Here is a 26085-nt window from a genome sequence, read left to right as displayed (position 1 = left end):
CTCCCGATGCCCGCAGCACATCCTGCTGCTCTGACCTGCTCACAGCCAGCTGCCTTTTGGGGCTTTCCCTTCCTTTTTTTGGGAGCCTGAGGATGCTTTCGCATCACCCCCTATGGCTGAAAGTCACAGCCTTCTCCCTGTACCCAGCTAGATTTCAGGCTGGTGTTCTCTCCCAGCCACTCTAAGGACATTTTGCTCTCCTTTCAGCTCAAAAGCCTCAGGTTCCCAACACGTGCCACTGCAGCACTGATTCCCCAGCATTCAGCATCTTCCCGTAACCCTTTGGTTGCTTCCCACACTGCTCTGTCCTTCATCCCCCACCTACAACCACACATGTGTGACTTTCCTGCTCCAACACCCAGACTGCTGATGCATTTACAGATGCAAAATCACGAGTCCCCATGTCCTTAATTCCACTGAACAAGACCCAACCCCTCTGTACAGCTGAAATCCTACCTCCTCCAGGGCATCTCACAGTACCACCCTTAGCAAACCCAATGCCCATTTCCCTTCCCAATGTAGCCATTCACACCAGGGTGGTGGCTCTTCCTGCAAGCCAGGCTCTTTCTCTTTCAAGACCTCCCCCCTCTTTATGCTTTCATTATTCTTTCATTTTTCTCCTTTGTTGTCTTCTGCTCTTTTTTTTTCTGGGCACTTTCCTGCATGCACACACTTTGTTCTCTCTTCCCTTCGTTGTACAAGTCTCTGGGCTTCTCTTCTCTCCTCTTTCCCCTCCAGTTATCTTACTCTTCATTCATTTCTACCCTTCCTGTTTTCCTCTGAGCCATCCTCATCTTTGAACTCCAGTTGTTTTCACACCTATTTTGCCAGCTATGGGCTCAAGGAGAGACATGAGCTCTTCTGACCTGGGGAGAACCAGGTGAAGGCTGTATTATGAGCTCATCCTTAGAGAAAGCATTTCCCCTCTGCAATGGCACCTCACTGCATGCTCCAGCAGCTCCTCTCCTGCTGCCACCACTCCTCTCCAGCCCCCATCTCCTGCAGCACGATGCTATCACGAGACTCACTCCACATTTTGGCCACTTGCAAAGATTTCTGCTCCCTTACGTGGCAGTTTCCAGAGCCCCCCTACTTTGGAATGAAAAAGCAGCATCTCCCACTTGTTCTCTCTAACAGTGCACGTGCCAATTGATTTTTCCCCTGCAGTTGCTCATGGTTCGTTTTTTCCCCTCTTGTGCCATCCAGTGTGTAGTTCAATAAACTGCTCAGCAAATGGCTCAGGCCCCTTCCATCCTCACCCCCACCTGTGCAAATACCCCCAGAGAAGGAAATGTGAAACATTAGTTTAACTGCCATGGACATTATGTGTTCTTGCCTTGTGCTCCTGCTGGGAAGACTTCTTTCCAGGCTAAGTGATTTTTTTTCCTTTTCCTCTTAAAAGCCTTTTGATTTTTCTCTATTTTCCTGCACTCCATCCCCACTGCTACGAAGCCAAACTACGGAAGAGTTTTCTGCTTAAAATCACCGTTTCGCTTTTCCCCACCAGGACGATTAACCCAGTGCAGCCGGAGCCAAACCTCCAAACAGTCATCAACAAAGCACCAAATGAGACCCCGAGGAGCGATGAAGGGGAAGATGCACACGGATAAGTGTGTCCAAACTTCGCTGTGCCATTTGCTGGCCCACCTGATGAATGGCTGCAGCACTGAGAGAAAAGCAAACAAGGAGCCTCCTCCGCCCACTGCTGGGCCACCTTAGCCTGAAAACTCAGCCAACACACATCATTTTTGGTGCACTTTTTCCAAAAATGCCAAGAGAAGCTTGGGTAGGTACCAAGGACATGGGCTGAGCCTCTGAAAAGCTCAGGGTGAGGAGAGGAGCACCTCCTGGCACTCTCACTGCCAGAGCAGAGCCCATGGGCACCATACCTTAATGAGAGGTGCATTCGGGATGGGTAGGGAAGGAACAGTTTGCTTCGCACACCAGACATCACCCAGCAAGGCAGAGATGTGCCCCAAGCACAGCGTGATCCATTCCTTGCAAGCTCTCGATCCCAGCACACCACACAATGCAGCAGGAGCTACTTTTGCACTGGACAAACAGAAGCTGGACATTGCTATCCTGGATGGATAAACTCTATTTATCCTCCACTATAGGGTACTGGATAAGGCCCCTGTGGACCACCTCCATGGGCAGAGGGACCCCCAGGCTCCTTCTCAGACATGCCCCAGCTGCAAGCACTTCACCAGGCTCCGCTGTTCAGTCTCTGTCTTCCTCATTATTGCCTTTTCTCTTAAGCAGACAAAAATAATAACTCATTAAGGAGCAAGCAAGTGGTCAGGCACTGGCACAGCTGCCCAGGGAAGTGATGCAGTCACCATCCCTGGAGGTGTTCAAGAACCACAGGGATGTGATACAGGGATGTGGTCAGTGGGCACAGTGGGGGTTCCAACCTTCCTGATTCTGATCCTTAGCGTCCCAAGTGCAGATAAAGCACCCAAGGGCAGCAGTGAGCCTGCTGCAGAGGCCACATCCTGCCCTGCTCATTCTCCAGGCTGAGCTGCAGCTGCTGTGCACCACGTGCACAACCTTCATGTCAAACTCTCCTGCGCCCTAATAATAAGCAAAACCACTGACACTCGTGTGAAGCACTTTCTGCACGTACAGCATTTTATCAGCTCTACTACAACTGAGCTGCTCCCCTTGCTTTGCTATTTGCCACACAGCCTCCCGGTAAGGTTTTAATAAGTATCACAGTCTCAGCTCCTGCCTGGATATCAAAGGTAGCACGATAAAAGCAAGTTTAAAAGCATCACTTGTGCAATCGGAGGTGGAGGGGGGGGCCTGCAGCACAGCCTGTCTTAGGGGAGAACAGCTCAATGAGGCTGGTGTGGGGGGGCTGCCCTTTCAGAGAGTCGAGAAGAAGTCGGTTGTTATTGGGAAGAAGGAAAAAATAAAGACTCCATTTGCTTGAGAGAAGCTCGCTGAAGAGCTACAGCTGTTGTCAGCGCCACGTTGAAAGGCAGAGGATGCAACTATTGACACGGGACCTGGTTCGGGGCACTGCCTTTACGTGGATTCAGGGGGTACTGCTGAAAAGAGATGCGCACCCGGCTCTCTGCTGCCAAGAACAAAGGCTGTGGTCCTTCAGAAGCCATCCTGCCCATGGGGAGAGGAAAGCAGCAAAACGCCCAGACAGGAAAATGGATTGCACCGACCAGAAACTAACAGTAACGATGCAGACAGCTGGGAGAGGCTTTAATGAAAAATCTATGGTGAGCGGGATTAAGGCAGAACAGAGGAGGGTTCTCCAAATAAATCAGAAACAGAGGACATCTGAAGAGTACAAAAGACCACTGTTGGGTAGGGATGGGCAGCACCGGGGATCACTGCTGAGATCTCCACCAGCTGCAGCTCTCCGATCCCGGAGCAATGCCCACGCTATGCAAAGCTGCTTTGGCCCAAACACAGAGTAGTAAGAGCCAGGAAGTGTTCAGAAATACCTGCAGATGGGGACTTCCTCCCTGTTAGAAGATATCCCCGAGGTCTCAGCCCAAACCCCGCTCTGCATTTCTCCGGACCTGATGCAAAACCATGGAAGAAAGCCCCCCATGGTGCCTGCAGGATGCTCTGCTGCATCAGTGACACCACCCAACCATGCCTCGCTTCTGCAGCATCACTGCAACCTCTTATTCATTGTGCTCGGGAGAGGCTCCATCTCACTCCTGCTGCCTGATTTCCCATCACCTCCTCCCACCTCTTACCACTCCCTGTGCTCCACCAGCCCTTCTGCTGCTGCCCTCCCCTCACTCCCATCCCCAGCCTCCACTCCCAGAAGGAAACCTGCCTTATTCTTTAAGATCTACAGTCTCAACCACATCACTGATTCCAAGCTCTGCACTCAAGGCAGAAACACCCCCTGGCTGCTGCAGCAGCCCATGTCAAGGAAGCACAGCTATGCCCTGCCTGTTGCTCCTGGCACCAAAACCACACTGCAGGGTCTCCTGGCCCATCCTGGCACTCTGCGCCTCTGAGAACAGGGCTGCACCTGGGGACAGCAGGGCTCCCCAGCACCCATCACTCTGGAGCAGCCTGCCTTCACACCTACTGGCTACATTCGTCAACAGTTCAATGCAGGCAAAACTCTCTGCTTCCTACTAATTGCTCTGACAGAGAAATTACAGCTCCTTTGGTGTCATTAGTGCCATCAGAGCTGCTCTGCTATGCAGACTCCCCTCCCATTCACCCCTACAAGCTCTGTTTGGGTTTCCTTGCTCCAGCAACGGCCCAACAGCATCCTCATTTCAAGCTCTTTATGATAAGAGAGGGATTAAGGCAGCTCGTTCTCTCTTACACCACATGAAATCCCAACTCTCCCTGTGTTTGCAACCCCCCCCCAAAGCACCAAAACACCACACACGTGCCTATCAGCCTCCATCCTGTCGTCACAGGGAGAGAAAAAAAAGCTGCCTGGCCTCCCGCCATCCCCGCTCTTACAAAGTGCTGTTAACTGCTGTAATGAACCAATCCCAGAGACATATTAATAACGACACGAAGAGACACATTTACTGTTGATTGTGACTCGCTGGCAGATTTATCGCCGGGTTGCTAGGAGGGAAGGTCTGGCCCTGCAGTAGCGCAATTAAAACCAAATTGAATACAGGGACAAAGAATCAATAATCTATCCGGGCAACTTTTAGTTGTGCAAAATACAAATATAAATTAATTGACCTGAACACGGATGCTAACTGGTCCTTACTGCCTGCTTGGGTGGGGAGTGCCACCAGGACAGTGCCTGCTCTGCAGAGGGAGTCCTGAACCCACATTTGACACTGGGACAGCTCTGACCAATATAAGGTGGTGGTCCCATCCCTGGGGACCAGACAAGTGCTCTGGATGCGACCGTCCCTTGCTTTGCCACTCTGAGCCTTGGAGGTGCACTGCAGGCTGCTCTCCCCACGCTCTCCTCCGCTGCAGCGCACTCCAAGCACCAGCACTTGGCACCAACATCTTCGTGGAATAAAAGGATTTTTGGCCTTGCTTTAATGAGATAAGATAATCGCACGGGGATTTTACGAGGCAAGATATTGGGTGTTAGGTGCTGGAGATTTATTACGAGCCGGAGCATGAAGAGGGGAAAAGAAGAGGAGGAGATGTAATCTCTCTTGCTCTCACGCTCATTTCAGGCTGTTTGCTCATACAGCACACGGAAAAGCCTGTGCTCCATGGGCAGAACCAGCAGCAGCCCTGCATGCTGCACAACCTGACCAGCTCTGATGCCACCAGAACCTCAGGGAAGGAACGTTTGGGGTGGTAGGAGCCAAGAGCAGGCTCTGCTGTGTGTGACCAAAGCCATCCATCCCAAGCCTCTGCAGGGCGAGGGGTGAGGTGGGTGTCATTCCACCAGGCAGAAAGAGCTCGGATGCTTCACAGGTGTTGACTGGATGGATTAGCACTATTAGTGAGCAGACAGGGTAAACAGATTAAACTTTGCAGACGGGTGGCTGGTACGCAAATCGCTAAGGGGGGGAGGAGGGAATGCTCTGATATCTTTCTGCTCCCTTCTTTCCAAGCTACACCCTCCCCTCTCTGCACCACCAGCACCCCAGGACAGCCCAGCACGCTCAGAGCAGAGCCCCACTACAAACTCCTATGGAGATTTGGCAGCAAACAGGCACATAGCAGCCCGTGGAAGCAGCAAGTCGCCCATCTCTCACACCTCGCAGGAGAGCTGACAGGCTGGGTGAGGTTTTCCCTGCTTTGATCGGTGGCCGTATCGAACCCTGCCTCTTCCAAATGAGAAAGATACATAAATATATACATATCCGTGTTGGGGGCTTCTCAGAGACATGTTGAGGCTGAGAAATTTTACAGATTTGCTCATTGCAAAATCAATACCCATCAGCTGTTTGAAATTAAAGGAAAGATTAGGTCCTGGTTTTATACACGCTTTATTGTATTCTGAGAGCTTTCTACTCAGCCAGATAAATCTTCTTTAAGAGGATTAGGAAACTTTCATTATCTTTATCTAACCTGAACTAACACTAACTCTGAAAAATTAATCTACAGACTGGACAAAAGCTGATAGCTGCTGCAAAGGAGCCAGGATCAGAGGCACCATCCACCAGAGCTGGGGAGCCTGGTGGTGACCTCCAGCAAACCAAGATCCCCCTGGAAATATGCCAGCGTGCCTCATAACTGGCTCAGCCCCAGCACTCTATGGGGTCCATCTCACTGGTGGGCTTGAGCTTGGTTCCCACACATCATGCCTCCAAGTGGTCCTTGGTCTGCTTCCATTGGCAATGCTGGCAGGTGGGAAGGTTGGGAAGCAGCATGCATGCTAGGGTGAGATAGGCAAGCTGAGAGGCCAACATCTGACCAAGGCAAAGACATGTTTGGTGCAAGAAAGAACCTCAAACAGCTCACTGCAGCCCATGCTGCTATAGGCACCCTGATCTGCCAGCACCAAGAATCCCCCAGATGATGAGACCTGAGGATGCCAATTTTGAAACCAACATCAGCTGCTATGCCAACACGCTCTCCTATGAAGCCCCACGCCAAAAGACCATTGAAGCCCCCCCACACACCATCTGCCATCTTTCCTACGGCCCTGTGCTCTTTGAATCCATTTCTCTGTTCTCCTTGATTCCCTGTACTCTCTGAATCCATTTCTCCACCACATCTGACAGTTCTTTGCCTTCAGCCTTCCAGAAGCATCTTACAAACAACTCCCCAATGCAGCAAACCGAGCCACACGGTAGGAAAAGGGGGATGCCAGCCTCACTTTCAGTTTCCAGGTCTTCTCCTCCCCGTGCCACAACCACACAACACAGCAAACCATGGGCAACCTGAGTTCCTCTCCTCCCAGACGGAGCAAACACTTGTACAGATCCCTGCCCCATGCCACTGACCACCCAAAATCTCCATCACCAAGAGGGCCTCCAAACCCTCTGGCACTCTTCTTCAACACTCAGCTCAAAGCCAGCACCGTGAACGTTAGGACTGACCTTGCACGATGAGGTGGACGCGCGACGTCTTGGGGTGATTGTCTGTCTGCACAGAGCAGGTGTAGGGCCCCTCATCGTACACATCCACGTTGTGGATCTTGATGCTGTACTGGGTTTTGGTGTTGGAGAGGATGACCACGCGGTTGTCTATGGACCACTTGTCATTGCCAGCATACAGGATGGTGCTGCGGTTCAACCACGCTACCCGCGTCACCCTGTCATCCACGGTACACCTGCGAAAGAAGAGCAGGAAGGTCACCAACCCAGCGCCAACACACACACAGAGCTCCCAAAAGCGGATGGGAGCATCATCACCATCCCCCCACCCCCTACAGCTGCTATGGGCACCGCACGCCCCACACACGCTGCACACCAAGGCAGTGCAACCCTCCCACCACCGCCTGCATCCCCCATCACGGCAAGATTCCTCAGAAGACGGCGCTGCCTATTTTCCTTTCTATTTTTCCCCCATGGCTCTGGGGAGGCGCAGATGAAAATCCCATTAGGTTTGACCTCCACGCGCCACAAAGGCTTCCCGCATCCCCCGCTCGCCCAGGATTGGAGATGAAGCTGTAAAATTTGCTGACAGTTTGGCTTGTCAGCACAGCCCTCGAGCCATCCCAGTGTGATATACACCGCCACGGCGGGGGAGAGCGGCCGGCACACACCGAGAGAGGAAGAAGGGAAAGAGCCAGAGACGGCGAGCCAGCACACAGGAAGAGAAGGGAACATTTGGATAAGCAGCTGTAAATCCTACAAGTGCCTTGAAAACACAACGCAGTCATTGCAGTTATTTATTTCCTGCCTGGCTCCCTCCCTCCACAAGAAGCACGAAGGCTGGGGAGCTCCAGTCCGCGGCGCTGACTTACGCTTGGCACGGAAGAACCGGGGAAAGGGAATAAAAAGAGGAATTAAAATGTTCCCTGAGAACGTGGCTTTTTCATTCCGTTTGATAGATTTTCTCGATCTATTTACTCCTGGCCTTCGCTGCCTCCGCGGTACCCGCAGCCAAACCACGGTGCGTTTGGGTAAATTAAGAGCTGAGCGTTCCTCAGGAGCTTTGCCTTCCCCACCTGAGGACTGCGGTCGGAGAGCTCTCTCAGCATGAAAGCAAACCAAAAAACAACCCCAGGCACAACTCACGCTGGCAGCAACTTAGGGCAAGGCACTGAAGTCAATCAGGCAGCTCTCACGCGTCCCTTCCCACGCGACCATAAATTCAGAGGTGAGCAGGAGGGCTGCCCCATCCCCAGCACGCAAGGGTTGGGTGCTATATGCCTCCCATGCCAGGCTTGCTGAGCATCGCCTCGATGCAGATTATTAATTGAGCAGAGAAATGGGGCAACGCGTGGTGTGCTTTGGGCTCCCCATAGGTCTTTGGTTTGGAGGAGTGAGCAATACATCCTGCAAACAAGTCCCTTTCCCCATGTAGGAGCTGTACATCTGCACTGGACACAGATGCCCAGAAAACCCGATGGCTCTGAGGGCACTCCTGGAGCCCGAGCTTCCTCATGCCACCACTGCCATAGAAATGCACACTGCAGGGCAGGTGTTGTCCTGGTTGTCCCATCACCAGGGAGGTGAGGTGGCCTCGTGCCAAGCGTAGGCATCGCCCTTTATGGGAAAGCAAGTCCTCCATTCAAATTAACTGGGGGAGAGCTAAGCACAGCCTAGTTAAGTTCAGCCCTGGGGGATTCCAGTCTAGTGGACTATTACTGCTGTCTCACTTCATTATAATGAATAATAAAGAGATACTTACACACGGTTTCTGTAAATTATTCATTGCGTGCACTGAAAAATCAGGGCAGTAATATGTAAAACAGACAACTTGCATGTCTGCGCTCATATAAATATCCAGACTAAAGCCCTCCGAGGTACTCCCGGGTCCCCTCATTAGGGGTGAAGTACAAGGAGCAGGGTTTGAAGTGACAGGAAGATGCGCTTGTGCCGTCTCTGGGAATGTTCAAACACCACTCACAGGCTCCAGCTCACTTCAACTGGGGCTGTCTGGGGTGGGCACACGACCCCCGGCAGCCCAGGCTGCTCATTTTGCATCTCCTGCCCGCATCTGGGGCTTGAAGCCAAACCTCTACCAGTCCCATAACACAGACAGATGTGCTCCTGTGGGCCGGAACGAGGACAGCATCACCCTTCCTTACCCACAGCATTTGATGGAAAGGATCTCCATCAAAAAGACTCAGAGTGAACAGGATTGGGAAGCCGTTGTGCTTCAGTAACATGGAGAGCCGACCCACAGAGCCTCCCTGCTTTGGGTGACAGCAAACACCAACACACATCCCAACGCACAGAGCGCCCTGCCAACTTCTTCATCAGGCTCAGAAAGCGATATCCATTAGCAGCTAAGCTGCCAGCACTCCCTCGTCTCTGAGCCGCCTTTGCTACCTATTTCCAATTGACCAGGATTATGATAATGTCTCCAGTAAGCAAACAGGTAAAGAGACTTCTTCAAAGTGTTTAGATAAAGCAGACAAGCTCTGACAAAGCTGGATAATAAAACGGGCCAGGAGGTTTTCCCTTGAAGGGATCTAATTAAGAACAAAGACAAACCCACATTAACAGTCTCCTGGAGGCACCATATCCATCTCCAGAAGAATCGCTCTGTTACGAGTCCAGAAGGGACAAAAGAAAATAAAGCATGTGTCAGGCAGGAGGGAAATAACCCCTTCCTGTCTCCGTGGCTCACCTGGAGACAGCGAGGCAGGGGAACAGCTTTGAATGGAGATGCAGGCATCAGCTCAAACCCGCAGCCTCATCCTAGCTCCCTTCTGCAGCACTTCTTCATGCAACACAACCTATTCCATCCTCTCCATGTCCACCCCGCTCAAACCATCAACTCCCTCGAGCAGAGATCCCTCACTACCTGTAGCACCTCACCATGCCTGCTCTCAATCAACCCATTTTGCTGGGGTGTGAGGGCAGGACCTGGATGCCGTGCATTGCCTGAGCTCCATCCCGCCCTGCACCCCACTGACAGACACAGCTTCAAGAAAGCAACATCTCCCCAGCCCCACATTCGTCCCTTTGCTCTGCAGGGGGATGGCAGCGGCTGTACCAATGCCAACACCCCATGAGAGTCGAGGGCAATGAACCCAAACGTGGCAGAGCGGGAAGATGCATGAGGGAGGGACCTGGGGGCACCGATGCTCTGCTTCTTCCCCTCTAATTGCACCCATTCCTCATCCGTAAATGCTAATTTTGAAGTTTCTCCGAGGAATTATTTCACTTAGTGTCAACAATACGAATAATTCCTCCGACATGGCCTTTGTGTTTGGCAGTGCTGTGTGACCATCTTCCTCCTCCCGCCCCTATTAGCGGGGACCCCCGCGTTGCTCCCATGGCAGGCGCCTGCCCAGCCTCATTAATGACACTGACAGCACTTTCCCTATGCACGGGATGCAAAATAACACCTGCTGCCTTCCTTCCCAGCCTTCCCCTGTGCGCATCTCAGCCCTTCCCTGCAGTGGCAGCGAGGCCAAGGCTGGCATCTGCAAGCTGGGGCTGCCCCACGGTGAGGGAAATAACACACCAGGGGCAGTACGAGTCTTTCCAAGGGATAAATGACATATGAAGAAATAGGGGAGTAAAGCAAGGCTTCCAAACAGGGATCTGCGGGTGCAAAATAACCCAAAGGATGGATATCTCCAGAATGCTGGGGCAGCACAGTCTTTTTGCAGCTGCAAAGCAGGGCTAAGGGAGAGCAGGAGCCTCAGGGGAGATGCTCGTCTGCGCATCGACCCGCAACCCTCTCTCTTCCTCATGCAAACAAACAAATCCATTCTTTTAAATACTTTTACAGCCCTTCAACCCCAAACCATTTTTCACTCCTGTAGGCTACACATCTCTTCCAAATGACAAATGGAGATGCCAAAATCGGTCGCAAAACGTGTCGGCTGACCCAGTTTTCTGAAGCTAAAATATTTGACCCAGATCAGGAGCGAGGGAGAAGCAGCTTGGAGCCATGATGGAGCAGAGGACTTTGACATGAGGACATGGCCACAGCCACGGGCTGAGTGTGCTCCATCTTCCCAGCAGGGTACGGGTGGCTTTGGCACCTGCTGCAGGGACAAGGGATGCCCATACAGTCAGGATACCCCAAATGCAGATGGGTCAGTGAGGATGCTGAAGAGGCACAGCCCCCGCTGGGCTGTTGCACCCCCTCAGTAGTGACAGCATGATATTTCAGCATGGGAAGTTTCCAGCCAAAAGCACCTGTCCAAAGGGCAGAGCGAGCACCCAGTACGAGAAGCCATCGTTAATTATGTTTGCAGGGGATTCCTGCTGGGACTTTTCCCTCTCTTCCAGTACCTGCTTCAGTGACAGAGCTAGCAGGCTCTGAACATGGCTCTGAATGCCTTTTATTCGGGGAGACTGGAGCAAAGGCAGAAGAGATTTATTTGTAATCATTGGAAATAAACACAGCTCTTCAGAAGTAAACACAAAAGAACAGAACCTGGCGGAGCTCCCGCTTCGTTAAATATGCAAATTAGAAACAGGCCAGCAAAGCACGCGGCTCCTCTAATCCTCTCCCAACAACGTAAAGCATCACATTAGCCGTGGTACCAGGGCATCTGCAGTGCGTGCTGGTGGGGATGGGACAGCAGCTCCCCAGGGCAGGGCTGAGCATCAGCACCGTCAGCTCCAAGATTTATTCTGCAGGAGGAGGACGGGAGGCACTTTGTCTTCAGCCCATTCTGCTGGGATTTCATCTGGGCCATCAGCTGTTTTCCCTCCCCCTCCTGTCCTACTGGGGCTGTGCGACTCTACCTTTCCTGATCAGACCCAAGCTCCTGTTTTAGAGTCACCCCAACCCTTCCAGACGCATGAACCTCCAACTCACATCTCTTCTTCTGCCAAGGACACAGCAACAGCAATTTCCATAGCAATGCCAGCGCAGCCTCAGCCGCATCCCCACGGCCCGACTCGACTTACATTTGTTCTGCTCCTTTTCCCACCACCTCCCTTTCCGCCACCAGCTCTCCATTTCTGCACATTTAATTAATTGCCAGGCCCATTGCTACCGCACCGCCGGGGTTCCCCAGGCGACCTCAGCACGGTTCCAACACACCACAGACCACCAGGAAACCAGGAATCCCCTCCCACCCCCTCCCACCCCCCCAGCCCGGTGCCAGGAGGGCTTCTCCCCTCCGCTTCCCCCACAGCACTGCTTCCTCTGCCCCAGCGCCAGAACAGAAGCCGGTCCCCATGAAAAATCAAAGCCCAAATTGATACATTAGAGGTTGCTAAATATAAAATATCCATCTGCAAAGATAATAAGCCTGTGAGGGCCGGGGCTGTCTTGTTACTCCATTTCAGAGAGTTTAATGGTGTTTTGGTCCATGACTGCAGCTCCCAGACATTAGAATAATAACAAGATGATGAAGAAGGCGGGCGCTGGCTTTGCGAAGCATCACAACTCCAGACTTAACCCTCGCCGTGCAGCCCCGAGGGGTGAAGCTGCACAGAGCAGCACTGATGCACTGCAGCACACGCACAGCCCCCAGCCTCTGTGCAGCCCCTGCGACCGCCACCACCCCCAGACCCTTTGGCCCAAGCTCACTGCCAACCCTGACCAGAGCCCCTTCCTCCAGGGACTCACTGTGTTCTCGTTCTGCTCCCAGCAGACCAGCTGGTCAGCCACCAGCAGCTGATCAGGAGGTTCTACCAGGTCCTTCCACACGCACAACTGTGTGCGGACATCTTCACCCCCCACCAAAAAAGTAGTCGGGGTGTTGAAATGAGATTTTTGCCTCCTGCGGTCGCGTCTGGCCCCGAGCTATTTGCTGAGATGCTCTCTCTGCCTTGACTCAATTCTTCCTTGTGAGAGATATGAAAATAACAAGCACCCAACTCTCTCTTCCGCACATCCACCTGTTCCTGCTGTTATCTCTGCCAACCTATGCCTATAGATTACATTTCTCCATATGTCTGTACACAGCTATGGGAAACCACCCACTGCCTCAGGCACCGTGCTCCCATTGCAAGACAACACAAGCATCATTACTGAGCAAATATGCCCCCTGACACCTTCCCAGGGCTACAGAGAAGATGTTATCCTCGCGCCCATTGCAGCAGAGAAGATCAGAAAGCATCAGCCTTAGCCTCCGGTGGCCAACAGCCATTATTAGCTTAATAGAAATCTTCATAAGAAAATATGAGGCTGCAGCAAAAGAAATAGAGCGGGAGGCCTTTTGATAGAGCAAATCAATGGGGATGTTTATAGAGCAGATGGCACTTAAATGCTAACATCGGAATAAGTCAATGTGTGCATCCACACCTGATCTCCTGAATGGAGATGAAAATGAAGGCGCTGAGCTGGGCATTCAGTCCCAGGAAAACGCCTCTGGAGAGAGCCTGGCTGGGCTGAGTATCCTCCCAGCTCCTCTCCAAACAGCTTTCCAACATCCAGCCCACCAAAGCATCACCACCTCCCCTGGGTAACATCCCCTGCAGCATCCCAGCAGCCTGCAGGGGTGGGGGTGGCTTCTCACCTAATTCTCTCACCCCGCACTGATGCTCCGTGGTCCAGCAGGGGAGAAAAAACACCAGGAGAGACCACTGACAGCCCCAAATTATGTGATCCCACTGCCCCTGCTCTCACAGCACACCGGGGAGATGGGCACCTCAATCAGCACCTGTGTAAGAATTCAATCAGTGCTAATCTAACACAATGCAGCACCTGCTCCCCAGCTGATTTCTAGTGTTCTTCAATCAAAAGGAGGAGAAGAAAAGCAGAGTTTATTGCTCACGGTGTTAGCAGACCTGAACAGCCAAGAACCCAGAGCCCTCTACTTGTGTGGTGTGGGTTTTGGGATGGGTTGATTTTTTTCGCTATTCCTTTTTTTTCCTCCCCCTTTCTATTTTTTTCTACCACCTTCACAGGCAGAAATAACTGTAATAACTGTCTCACTGTCACAGTTGGTCATGCAGCTAAGTAGTGGTAATTAACGTGTGGCAATGCTGGGCTCCGACCGCTATGACTCAGCCATCCTGATGGGGATGGTGACAGTCTCCACCACAGCCACTTTCAACCTGGGACAATGCAGGCACAGCTCTGGTGACTCCAGCAGTGTCCCGTGGATACAGAAGAAGAATGTTGATTAAACCTGACTAAAGCACGGGCCAGGGCACACCTGAGATACAATGATCTTCTGTATAGCCTGAGCAAACTGATCTTACAGATGTCCTTGGATGGCAAAAAGGGAAAATTGGACCAGGACAGCATGAGTGCTGCCTTGTAGCAGATGCAGCTGACGTGTGGTTTGCCTCTGTGCATCACCAACAGAGGAGGCTGAGGCTGGCAACCAATGAAAACACTGTGCAAGCACCCACGCAAAGCAAAAGCCCATGCTGGTGGGATGCACAACCACCAGTGTGTGCAACTGAGCTGACATCAGCTCTGAGGGATCCACAGTGGACCTGGAGAGTCCATGGGATCCATCACTGTGGGGCAGGGAGGTAACAGCATGGAGGTTTTGCAAAGGGGCACACGGATGTCCCCCGGGGAAGTGGTGGCACGGCATGCAAGTCACTTTGGATGGACATCTGGCCAGGTGTGCTCTGTGCGTCCGTCAGTCTGTCCATCCACATCACTCCCCCCCCCCCCCCCCCCCCCCAGACCCCTCCCCAGCCCTTCTCTTGACTCGCCATTAATTACCAGGAAAAATATATTTGTCATGAGACACCCGCTCCTATCTCTGCAGCTCTTAAGGGTAATGGAGAGGTTTCAGTCTTTGGAGGATAAGTCTCAGGCTCTTGGCTGCCTGCCCGGGAGGATTATTTTACATCAGGTTGAGTTCTGTAGTAATTATCTTCAAAACAGCTGGACTGCTGGATAAACTCGCTGTATCTTAATACACAATACAAGAGCAAATACGGAGAATTAAACTGCAATTTCAGACGGGCCTGACAAATAGGTGGAAAAACCACTTGGCGGTGCTTTGGAGGCTGAGGCTCAGGACTCCTCAAAGGTTGGGCGTGGGGAGGCATTTTTACGTTTGAAATCAATTCAGAGTTCCCCAGAGCCGGAGGGGAGGGGGAGGGAAGGGGGGAGGGAAGAAGAGATTCCAGATGAAGACGTTTCACCCCAAAGCTCCCACTGGGCGGAAAAAGCAAAGCACCATTTTCCTGACCCTCATGGTTGAAAAATCAGACAGTATTTGATCATTGCCTGGCTGGGAAGCTCAGCGTCATGCACAGCCTGGAGGTTTCGATAAGAGCTTCAACTCCTTGAGCACGGAGCTGCACCCCCAGCACAGCACAGCCTGGCCATGGCTTCACGCACATCACTTTACCCTGATGGACAGACGGATGGAACAACAGCCAACCACTGGCCCCAATGCTCCAAACACCACTGGGCCTTGGGATAATGAAGGAAAAAATCAGCATCTCTCAGTGATGCAAGCACAAGGCTAATAGTGCCTAAAAGGAGGGAAGTTGCCGGTAGAGGTTGAGGCCATATTTCACAGCGAACGCCGCACAGCACTGCTGCCAAATGAGAGATCTGCAAATTACCCGGGTAAGCAATCAGCCCAGGAATATAATTGCCAATTTGCAGAAATTTCACCAACAATTAGGCAAAATAAAATAACCCACCAGAGGAAATTCTCTGCCCGCCGCTCCCGCGCCTCCCCTGACCTGTCTGCTCTGTGCTCAACTACTTCATTGCGGGCTCAGAAAGCAGGGCTGGCTGCTCCAAGCACCAGGTAACGAGCAGCCAGAGCACATCACACCTGTATAGAGATATTCATTTGTCTGTGTGTGCGTATGTGGAAGCACTACGAACGTCTCAACTCTCTGGAACAGCAGATTTCTTCTCTCTTGAGTTTGTCAGCAGATGAGAACACAAAGAGAACAATAATCGGGACGTGCTTTAAATAAACGCAGCTGATGACCGTGATGCTAACACATGGGGCTCAAATAAACCAGCAGTGTCAGGGCAACGTGCTTGGTATTTCCACTGTGCTGAAACACGTGGGTGATGGACTGACCTCAAAGGTGTTTTTCTTTGCATCCCTTATGAGCATAGGGTGTCTTGGAGAGCACCACAATACCTGTGTGGTTGAGGTGTTTGAGGAGCAAGGCAATGCGGGCGTGCAGCAGAAGCCCAGATCACAGAATCATAGAATGGTTTGAGTTGGAAGGGATCTTTGAAGGCCATCTGGTCCAGCTCCCCTGCAATGAACAGGGATGCCCACAGCTCCATCGGGTTGCTCAGTAGTTCCTCCAAACCATGCCAGGAGCTGATCTCTTTCAGGCCCACGCTGCCATACCTCTGGCTGGCCAAAAGCAGCACAGCCAAGCACAAGGAACACAAAGGTCACATCTGAGGATGACTGGAAGAACCTCAAGGTCTCCTGCCCCATCCCCCAGCTCGTTCACTCCTTCCTTTTACCAGGAGCCCAAAGCAGATGGAGAAGACCCCATGGATCCAATGGATGAAGTCATCCCAGGTGCAAGAGGAAGGCCCTGCTCAAGGAGCCATCAGTTTGACAGCTGGCAGCAGGCCTCTCCATCAGCACCCTACAGCAGGGCGTCTGCGCAGCCCAACGACTTCGTGCAATTAGGGGGGGTTTATTTGTTTGAGTTGTACATGAATATACCAAATTACATTATCAGATCATAGTCCTGCTTCTGATTTATTCCTTCTTTGTTCTTCAAGTCTTCGTACATCTAAGCAATTAACCTCTCAAAGAGCTGGAGAACACATAATTATCCTCATTTGTCTAAACGTCACCAAGATGGCTGCCTTTCAATTAACCTTCTGGGAATGGAGGAAAGTTGGAGTGATACAGTGATCATTTCCAACTTCGGTGTAAGCTTTTTTTTCCCCCTTAAAGTAATTTAATTGAAATATTCAGATGATAAAATACAGCCAGATAACTGTTACTGCAGGTAACGGGATCAAGAGGGGGCTTGCAATAGAAAAAGAAGTCAAACGAGGTACAGTAATATTATATCAATACGTGGCGCTTCCATCTAAGAATATCCAAGCACTTTGTGCAGTAATGAACAGAACCATTCTCCTTCTCCTGCTGGGCCGTGGTAAGGACTTCTCTACCAGTGGGGAAACTGAGGCAGGCGGCATCACCAGCCTGTGGGACGTGGCTGTCAGCCCCCCAGGGCTGGCTTCACGCCGAGGGCATCGTTCCTGTGCTTCTTAACAAAGTTAGAGCTGGGGACACGGTCGTGGCCAGGCAGCTTGTGCCTTTGTTCACTCCAATAATAGCCCAGTTTTGCTGAGATAGCGTCTGACACGCCGGGAGAGGCATTAATTCCCACCCATTGCCTCGCTGATAAATATGCATCGCCTCCACCAGAGAGTGCCAGGTCAAACTCTGCACCCGTATTAAGAAAGACACCAGTGTTGTCTGTCGCATGCGAATAATATTTATACAGACCCACACACCCGCACAAACAGACACGGAAAATAAACAACCCAGCTCCGAAGTTCATCACATCTCCTCCCTGACAAGCGTGCCTTCTCAATTCAGCGCTGCTCCCAGCGTGAAATCGAGCCCGCCAAATAGCAATTCCAGCTCAGGTCCGTGCCTTCCGACTGCCTCCCCACCAACCCAACCCAACCCCTGAGGCCATGCTTGGGTTCACACGGTGCCAGAAAGCAAGCGGTCCCCCCCGGAGGGACTCCATAAAACCACTGCTCTCCAGGTGCATTTATTCGGAGAGATGAAGCAGGGATAACACAATAGCCACTGAGTTTATTCTCAGCACAGGCTGACGGCGACATAATTAAAATGCAAGCTGGAGTCAAGGTACCTATCAATAAATCTTTGCTTTTGGCTCTTAGGCTTGACAGGAAGCCTATACCTGGCGAGGGGAGTTCAGACAGAGGGGGAGGCACGAATAAAGGCTCTGGTTTATGGACGGCCATTTTAATGTTTCGTTTGAGTAATGGGCCTTGCAAATTAGCACCCCGGCGGACTGAAATACATAATTTTCCAAGGACACGCAGGCTCTCGATCCGACAGGTGATGTGGGCAAGCAGTCCCCGAGGGGAGCTGCGATCTCAGCGCTTCTCGGTTGCAGTCATATTTTATCCTGGGCGGGATGACTAAGGAGACGACAGCACAGAGCTCGGGGGGAGGGGACCCAGAGGCTGGGGGAGGAAATGGAGCAGAAAACGGCCCCGTGCCAGTGTGGGGCTGGCGGACAACAGCAGCGGGGAGCAGCCAGGCAAAGGGAAGCGGCGCTCGGAGCAGGCAGGGAAGGATGACGTGGAACAGCACAGTACACAGCACAGAGCTCATCCCAGAGCCTGGAAATTGCTTTGAGCCTCGAAGAAGCCGGACACTGGTAATTCTCCCCCTTGATGTCCCCACAGCCTCCTGCAAAGGGCACGGTGTGACATCTCTGTGGTGCACAGCCCTGCTCCTCCTTTCTGCCTAAATAATGAAGATGTGGAGACAAGCATAGGCCCCACAAAGCTGAACTGTGGTAGGACCATGGTGTGACACCCTCCCGAACCCCAGGAAACTTGCTGAGGTTTCCCTGTCCCATGGCACTTTGTATGGATTTCACCATAAGGACTCACGGATAGGTGGGCACACTCAGACCTTGGAGCCGCGTCTGCATCCTCACTGCTGCCTTTGGGATCACACAGCACAGGGCCCCTACGTAGCACCATGCCCCATGGCAGGATTGGCAAAGCTCTGGCAGCCGTCACCCTGCCCACAGCATCCCCTTCACTGCCCTCAACCAGGATGGGAACATACTTCTCTTGCACTGCAGCAGATGACAAGTGACAGGGGCTGGGGAGAAGCCAGCTGACTCCTGGTGACAGCTTCCATCTCCTGCATCCAGCCCTGGGAGTGACACTGCCTTGCCAGCCACCAGCATGTGCTTCCCCAGCTGATAAGTGGTGCTGGGGTGCTACTGGGGAAGGACAATTTCAGAGGTACTACACCTGAACTTCCACCTACATCAAGACACTATTTCTCACACTGTTTCTCCCTGACCCACAGCTCACCAAGGAGAAAGCAATGACTTTCTCAGGAGGCACTGGGCTCAGCTCTCTGCGATCGTAGCCATCTAGGGGCATTAAATTTCATTTATAGCTACCCGAAAGCTGAAAAGAGTGGCCAAAGCCACTCTGGACAGTTAATCTGCCATCCTGTCACCTCTCCAAGGTTGTTCTGGGAAATTCCTGTAGCCTTTTCTACCCATAATGACAAAAAAGTGGGGCTGGTAACACTATTTTTGCCACTCCGACGCACACAAGCAGGTAGAGGGAAGGAAGACGGAGGAATGGGCAAACACACAGAAATCATTTTCTCCTGGCAAAGCCGCCGACTCAAGGAGAAACATAAAACCCTCGACGAAGGGCTTGCCTGGTTTATTATAACATCGGCTTTAATTTATGCGCCTGCCTTTTATGATTGTTCTCTATCACTGTTCCTGGGGCTTATTTATAGAGGGCCATTAGCACGGAGAGCAAGCCCTGATGAGTGAGCATTTGCAGCGTCTGCCAGGGGAGCAGGGATGTAAACCGGGAGGAGGAGGCACAGAGCTCCCACACGGGGCTGCAGCGAGTCATCTCCCCAAAAGCCAAGAAGGATAATTTGATCTCGGAGTGAGATACAACTTCATCTCACGTGGCTGCAGCCTCCTTCACGGGCACTTTGCTAAATCCCCGAGTCCCTGGCTCGATGGATCTGCTCGTCCGCATGCAGGGGAGGGATGCAGGGAGGAGAGCTGCTGGGAGCAGGAACGCTCGTGGAGCTGATGGCAGGGATGGCAGCGCGAGGCTGCGTCAATTAGACAAAGAGAAATGAAGCTGAGAGTGTTGGCATCATCCCTAGGGATGAGGCTCCGCTGCCAGCACCGCGGGGACCCACCGGGTGGAGGCACCCACTGCCAAACAACACCAAAAGGGAGCAGGGAGGAAGGAAGGAGGATGGTGATCTTGGCTGCGCTGCTTGCCAGGAGCATCGCGGGGCTGAATCACCCTGCTGCACAGGGAGGAGGAGGAGGGGTGGGAGGATGGGGAGCAGGAGAATGAGAGCCACACAGAATGTTCTCCCAGCCAGACCACGGAACACTGTGCTCTGCACCCGCACCTTCCCCAGTGCCCAGTGGGGACCTCCAGGTCCTTAAGGAATGTGGCCCTTGAGCACAGGTCATTTTGAAGCATCCCCTCCTGCCTTCCAGCCCCAACCCCTTTCCATCTACCATCCACATTTCAGGGGCTGATTTCCCCATCTGTCACATCGCTGCGAGAATTCACCACTTCTCCACTGCCTGTTTCATAAGGAGGGATGGCACAGAGCTGGGCTTCCTTACAACAGCATCAGCGTAACAGCTGGGTGGGATGCAGCAGAGCTCACCCCCTCAGAGCAGCATTACAAGACAAGGAAGGTGTCAGACCAGAACGGGTCCCTCTGAGCTGTGAACCCATCTTCGTGGCAAAATCCTTTCCCAAAACACAGCGATGCGTGCGGAAAACAGAGCCCTCGGTTCACAACCTGCTAAAGCAAGTAGGTGGGTATGTTGCCAGATAGAGATGATGTAAAACGAATTTGTACCATCAAAGCCTTCCCATACAGTTCACAGGTAATTTGCAACGAGAACAAAAGCTTTAAATTCATCTCCTAAATTATTCACTACAAATCGTCCTCTCGGCTCCCGTGCCGGTGTCCTTCAAGCTGTTCGAGGCGGTGGTTCCACCCCCTCGTCGCACGGGGAGGATGGAGGTGCTTTGGTTTATGGAGGGAATTGGGGGGAGCAGGCAGCTGCCTGAGGACAAGAGAAACTTCAAGCTCCAGCCGTCCCATCAAGGGGCTTTTTCAGCTCTTTTTCGTATAGTTTTTTTTTTTTTTCCTTTTTATTTCACCAAACAAACTCCCACTGCAGGCAGTGTAGATGACGTTAAATTATTTTGGAATATGCTGAGGATGCCCTGCCAGGCCAAGCAAAGCCTCATAAATCATTCTGCTTCCCCCACCCTCTTCCCATTCCTGAGCTCTCTTTCAAGCCAGAGAATGCAGCTCCTGCTGGGGCACGTACGGGGTCTGAGCATCTAGGATAAGAGGGTGTAAGTGCAGCAGAACCATGAGATCACCGGGTTTAGGCTGCAGAAAGCAACTCTGCACCACACATAAAGGCTATGAGTGCTGCTGCAACCAGCAGTTGGGATGCTCAAGTGATGCTCCAATGGAGCAGGTCACCCAGCTCCTCTCTTGTTACCCTTCAGGGCAGAGGGAGGTGATGTGCAGAGCAGTGCCCAGGACAGAAAGTGTGCACATCTGGCACTCCTGGCACAGCCAGAGGGCTCGCTGGCCCCTTCTCTGCTGCTAAAATCCCATTAAAAACAGCAAATTGAGAGCCCGTATTCAAAGACAGCACCCAACGGTCAGGGCTGCAGCATTTTGGCTCAGGATCCAGAGCTCGACAGAGGCAAAGTCATTTTCTAATACCTTAAGTGACATTTACCAAGTCCCTCGTGCTCTGCTGTGACACCAACAATGTCATAATAGGGCCATGAGAGCTGCACATCTCTGTTGTGGCCTGGTACCCATCACTCAGGCATGATGGATAGATTGCAGACTTGGGAAGCGCTGACAAGAAGGATCAGCAAGCAGCTCCATTTGTGGCTCTGGGCAAAGAGGAAACCCGTTCCTCCCCGGCTCACAGCCAGCCAGAGAGGGCAAACTGCTGCATTTCAATGCACAATTGGGCCCAGATACCTGGAGCAGTGGGCTGGGGACAGAGCCTGGAGGTGGCCCTCAGCTCACCACGTCCCACCATCTCACGCATAAACACAAATGGAGTTCTGTGTGTTCTGTGAGTTGTTTTTTTTTTCTTTTTTCGATCAGTGATCTTCCTCCTCCCCAGGAAAACAGTAAAATACATTAAAAAAAAACACAATAAAAGCCTCGCCAGGCACCCTTACCCCTCCAGAGCCTGAGCTTTACGACACTGTAGCTATTTATTGCTTGCTGTGTTTTGCAAATACCAAATGTGACACTCATCCTGAGCAGCCTCATTGAAGGCCCCTTGCTTATTCTGTAGACAGAGCTGCTATTTTAGACAAGCCAGACATGAAGCAAAAACAAAACCTAAAGCGGACGGAGGGGAAGAGCCCTCGCAGCTCTGCCACAGCAGCAGAGATCCATCAGGAGGCTTTGAATTCATCCTTGCAAAGGAAGGTGGGGAAGCCAAGCGAGGATCTGCATGGGGCTGGGTGGCCAGCCAGGCTCCCTCTGCCACTCGTCCCCACGTCCTGCACAGCATCACAGCGCTTTGGGGATGCCCAGCTGCAATTCCATGCTCTCCTCCGGGACACCCATCACTACCAAACTCCCCTGCAGCCACACCAGCAAGGCCCAACGTACCAAATATCTCATCCCCAGCATCCCGCAAGGGCTGAGGAACACGCGGACGCGCTCCATAAACCCACCATTAGAGATCCCCTGATGGAGATGGATGATAATTTGCGAATGATTAAAACACAATTAACGGCGGTAGGGAGGTACTCGAGGCTCTGCAAAGGAGCCGTGCAAATGAGGAGTTATCAGGACCTTCGGTGTCCTAAGCACCTGTCAATTCTTGGTTGAAACAAGTGCATTAGCCTCGTCCAATATCCATCTAACCTTTACACTCTCCCTTGCTCTGTTTCCCTGGCAACCATTTAAAAGTGCTGGAAAAAGGCACAGCTGCTTTCAGGAAGAAAAAAAAAAAAAAAAAAGGGAAAACAGAAAAAAAATGGAAGAAAAAAAAGGAGGGGGAAAAAAAAAAAAAGGAAGGAAAGAATCATAAAAAAAAGGCACCGTGTTCTTTTATGGCATGCGGTTGCTTGTTGGCTCTTTTTTCTGCTCTCTCTCTGTCTCTTCTATAGGTGCCTCTGTTTCCCCCGCCGACAGCTCAGGACTGCAGAGATGGAGGGGATGCCATTGGGAGGGGGATGCAGTGCCTAAATGCCCCCCACCCCACCATCACATACAAACCCACACAGCTCTCCGGAGCGCGACAAGCTGCAAACTCTGTAATTCACAGAGCTCCCTGTCACACACTGAGCAAAACAGCAGTTAACAAAGGTCAAAACTTGAGGCTGTCACTAAGCACTCCACCGCCACCCGCTAAAGAGGGTTGTTTTCCCCCTTTTGCCTTTCCTTCCCCTTCTCTCCCTGTCTGGGTGTTATCCGCGCTGATGAGAGTGGCATTTGTCCTCTGGGACAGCAAAGGGTGGCAGGGAAATGGCAAGGAGAGGATTGGCCACCCAGCACAGTGCCAAGGAGATGGCCCTGATTCCTGCCACTGCTCTGCTCTGCCATCTCTGCTAGCAAATGCCAGCAAAGGGCTGGAAATGGATCTCTTTTCCCAATGCCCGGAGCAACCCACGATGGATAAGGGAATCCATTGGAGGTTGAGGAGAGGTGGGTTTTAAGGGCTTCCACTGCAGGAGCCATTGGGAAGGATGGAGCTGGAGGGAAAGCAGCAGGGATGGGCTGGGGAGAAGGTGCTGCTTCAAAGCTGTTTGGCCATGGAAAGCTTGGGGATTGTCAGTAAGAGGGTAGATGTGGCACTGGGGGACGTGGTTTAGGGGGCACGGTGGTGATGGGTTGGTGGTTGGACTTGGTGATCTTAGTGACCTTTTCCAACATCACCCCACTCACAGGCATCCATTCGCCTCCTTCACGCAGGTTTCACTTTCAGCTCTCTGATGACCACGGACTAATTAATCCTCCCACTGCCCTCGTGAGATGGTTACAGAAGGGAATCACAGAACATCCTAAGCTGGGAGAGACCCATCAGGATGGCTGAGCTCAACTCTTGGCTCCGAGACACCAAACCATGGCACCGTACCACACTCACTGGGAGCAAATGGGCACCAAGGGCTCCAAAAAGAGGGTAAATGCACCCAAAGCAGGGGGGCTGGGCTATGAGGGGTGGGGGCAGCACCCACGGGGAGCAGGGGCAGGGTGTGATGGGTGCTGTTAATTAATTGCACTGTTTGAAGCGTGCCACTGCCGCTTCACATTCAGCTCCTTAACCAGAGGGCGGCGGGGGGGGAAAAGGGGGGGAATAAACAACCCATTAAACAACATGCATCAACAAAACAGAAGAAAAACCACGAACAAAAACATAAACAAAGGGGAAAAAAACACCCTAATCTAATGTTCCACAAACACTGGGCACCCAAACAGCCTATCTTTGTCGGGAACCTCAGTTCCAAGAACCACTTACAGGCTTTCATCAACACATTATAATATTAATCAAGACTCATAATGCAGAGTGATTTGCATGCCAACAAATATATTTACACTGTAAATTGTTTGTTGAGAAGCCTCAGAGAAATATGCAATTCACTGCTATTGAACTTGGGTAGCAGGGAAAAAAAATACAAGTACAAACTCCCTGTAGAGTTTGTTCCTTCTGGTTTTGGCAACGCAACTCATTAGCATGCATTCTGATTTCCACGCAGGCCTTTGCTCGCAGCCATTTAGCTGGATCACAGCAGTCAGGGATGGAAAGGATTATTAAGGGTCTGAGAGCTGAATCCAGGACAGCGGCTTCTCAGCAGAGGGGATGCTGCTTATGCTGAAGTGCTCCAGCACTCTCCTAAGAGCCAAAGCACGGAGCTTTCCTGTGTCTGGATCCTCTCCATGGGACCAAGTGCTGTTCCCCAGCCCTGGGGCCATGGGGCTGCTGACCCCCAAAGCACTGCTCCCACCGAAGGCAGGATGGATGGATGCAACGCTAGGCGATGGGAAAGCTCCCAAACACTGCAGCCCCTTCAGCCCCAAACCCCAAAGCCCAGTATCACATACCAACCAGCCCTCACAGCCTGTTCACCCACAGACAAGAGGAGCGTTTATTCTCTCTGTTATTACAGATAGGCTTTCACAATGCAGTCGGTGTCTGCAGCCACTGGGGGACAGGAGAAGACAGAAAGCAGCAGAAGAGATGCATCTTTTGCACGGTTTGCACAATCATGCTGCACTACTCATCCCAAGCAGCCTTCTGCTCCATCCTTAAGGTTGCTTTCACCCTGACTTTCCCCACCAAGGTGTGCTACCATCGTGCCCGGCTGGGGCTGTGGGGCTGGGATGGATGATGAGCCACGGCGTTCGAGGAGAATTAAAATGAGTATTTTGCTGTGCCTCTCTAAGCTGCTGAAGAGCCGATTAGCAGGAGACATTGATCTCCTGGTTCAGAGATCTTCTAAAGAGTGAGGTGAAAAAATAATGGGAGGGAGGAAGGGGAAAGCTAATTAACGCTTGCAGGGTTGCAAGCTCTCCGCGAGGAGCTGGTATTAATAGATGTGATAGAAGGTGCCCCGGCCAGCAGAGCAGGAGGTGTTTGCTCACCCAGAGGGTGTCTGTGCTGCAAAGAGGGCTGTGCTCAGCCCATGCCAAGCAGGGAGGTGCTGGGAGACGGCACGGAGGGATGGCAGACAGCAGCGAGGTGCTACGGCTTCAGGTCACCGCTGTCCCCATCGTGCTGTGGGCTGCTCACACCCTGGTCCCTGTGGCTGTGGCTGCTGCCTTCGCTCAGCCTTTGCTCAGTGTAAATACGAGCTGAAGCAGGAGGCTGGAAGAAGTGTTCCCACACCCCCCAGCTTGTTATCCTACCCCCCGGCCATGGGCTATTTTGGGAAGGCAGCGATGTAATGTTGGCTCATCCACACAGCGCTCTCCGCACAAACCCACCATGTGGCCATGATTTCATCCCTGTAAAGAACAGGGAAATGATCCGAAAGCACAGAAAGCATTTCTGTAGAGCAGGGAAAATCACCGGAATAAACTTTCAGGGTCCATCAGGTAGTTTGATCTGTTTGTATTTAATACTCCATTTCTCTACGCGTGCAAAGTGCAAGCCCCTAATCCCTGCTCAGTAATTACCAACATTAGAAGACTAAAGCACGGTCTTAACCATTGGCTCTTGCTAATGCATACACAACCACTTCCCTAACCCTCTCCGTGCCACAACATTAAGGACGGGCAGATGCCTCCAAGCTCTCAGTTCACAACGACTGCCCTGCAAAAACACCAGGGAAGGAGGAAGAGGTTGGATGGGGGTGAAGGGGCATTTTATTTGATAAAATCATAAAGAGCAGCGCATCCTGCAGAAGAAGAATCTC

At 52.0% G+C, this 26085-nt stretch overlaps 1 protein-coding gene across 4 annotated transcripts in view; it reads right to left on the bottom strand.

Moving 5' to 3' along the window:
• OPCML (opioid binding protein/cell adhesion molecule like) overlaps positions 1 to 26085 on the bottom strand; it is a 289316-nt gene that overhangs the window by 10020 nt on the left and 253211 nt on the right. For all 4 annotated transcript variants that reach the window (XM_052697527.1, XM_052697528.1, XM_052697526.1 and 1 more), the window contains one exon: positions 6969 to 7201. In XM_052697527.1, the coding sequence (XP_052553487.1) occupies positions 6969 to 7201 (233 nt within the window). The remainder of the gene's footprint in view (positions 1 to 6968; positions 7202 to 26085) is intronic.

The sequence above is a fragment of the Tympanuchus pallidicinctus genome, unplaced genomic scaffold (assembly GCF_026119805.1).
Source record: "Tympanuchus pallidicinctus isolate F22 unplaced genomic scaffold, pur_lepc_1.0 scaffold30, whole genome shotgun sequence".
NCBI lineage: Eukaryota > Metazoa > Chordata > Aves > Galliformes > Phasianidae > Tympanuchus > Tympanuchus pallidicinctus.
The sequence above is the reverse complement of the archived record's forward strand: the minus strand, read 5'-3'. Positions and strand labels throughout refer to the sequence as shown.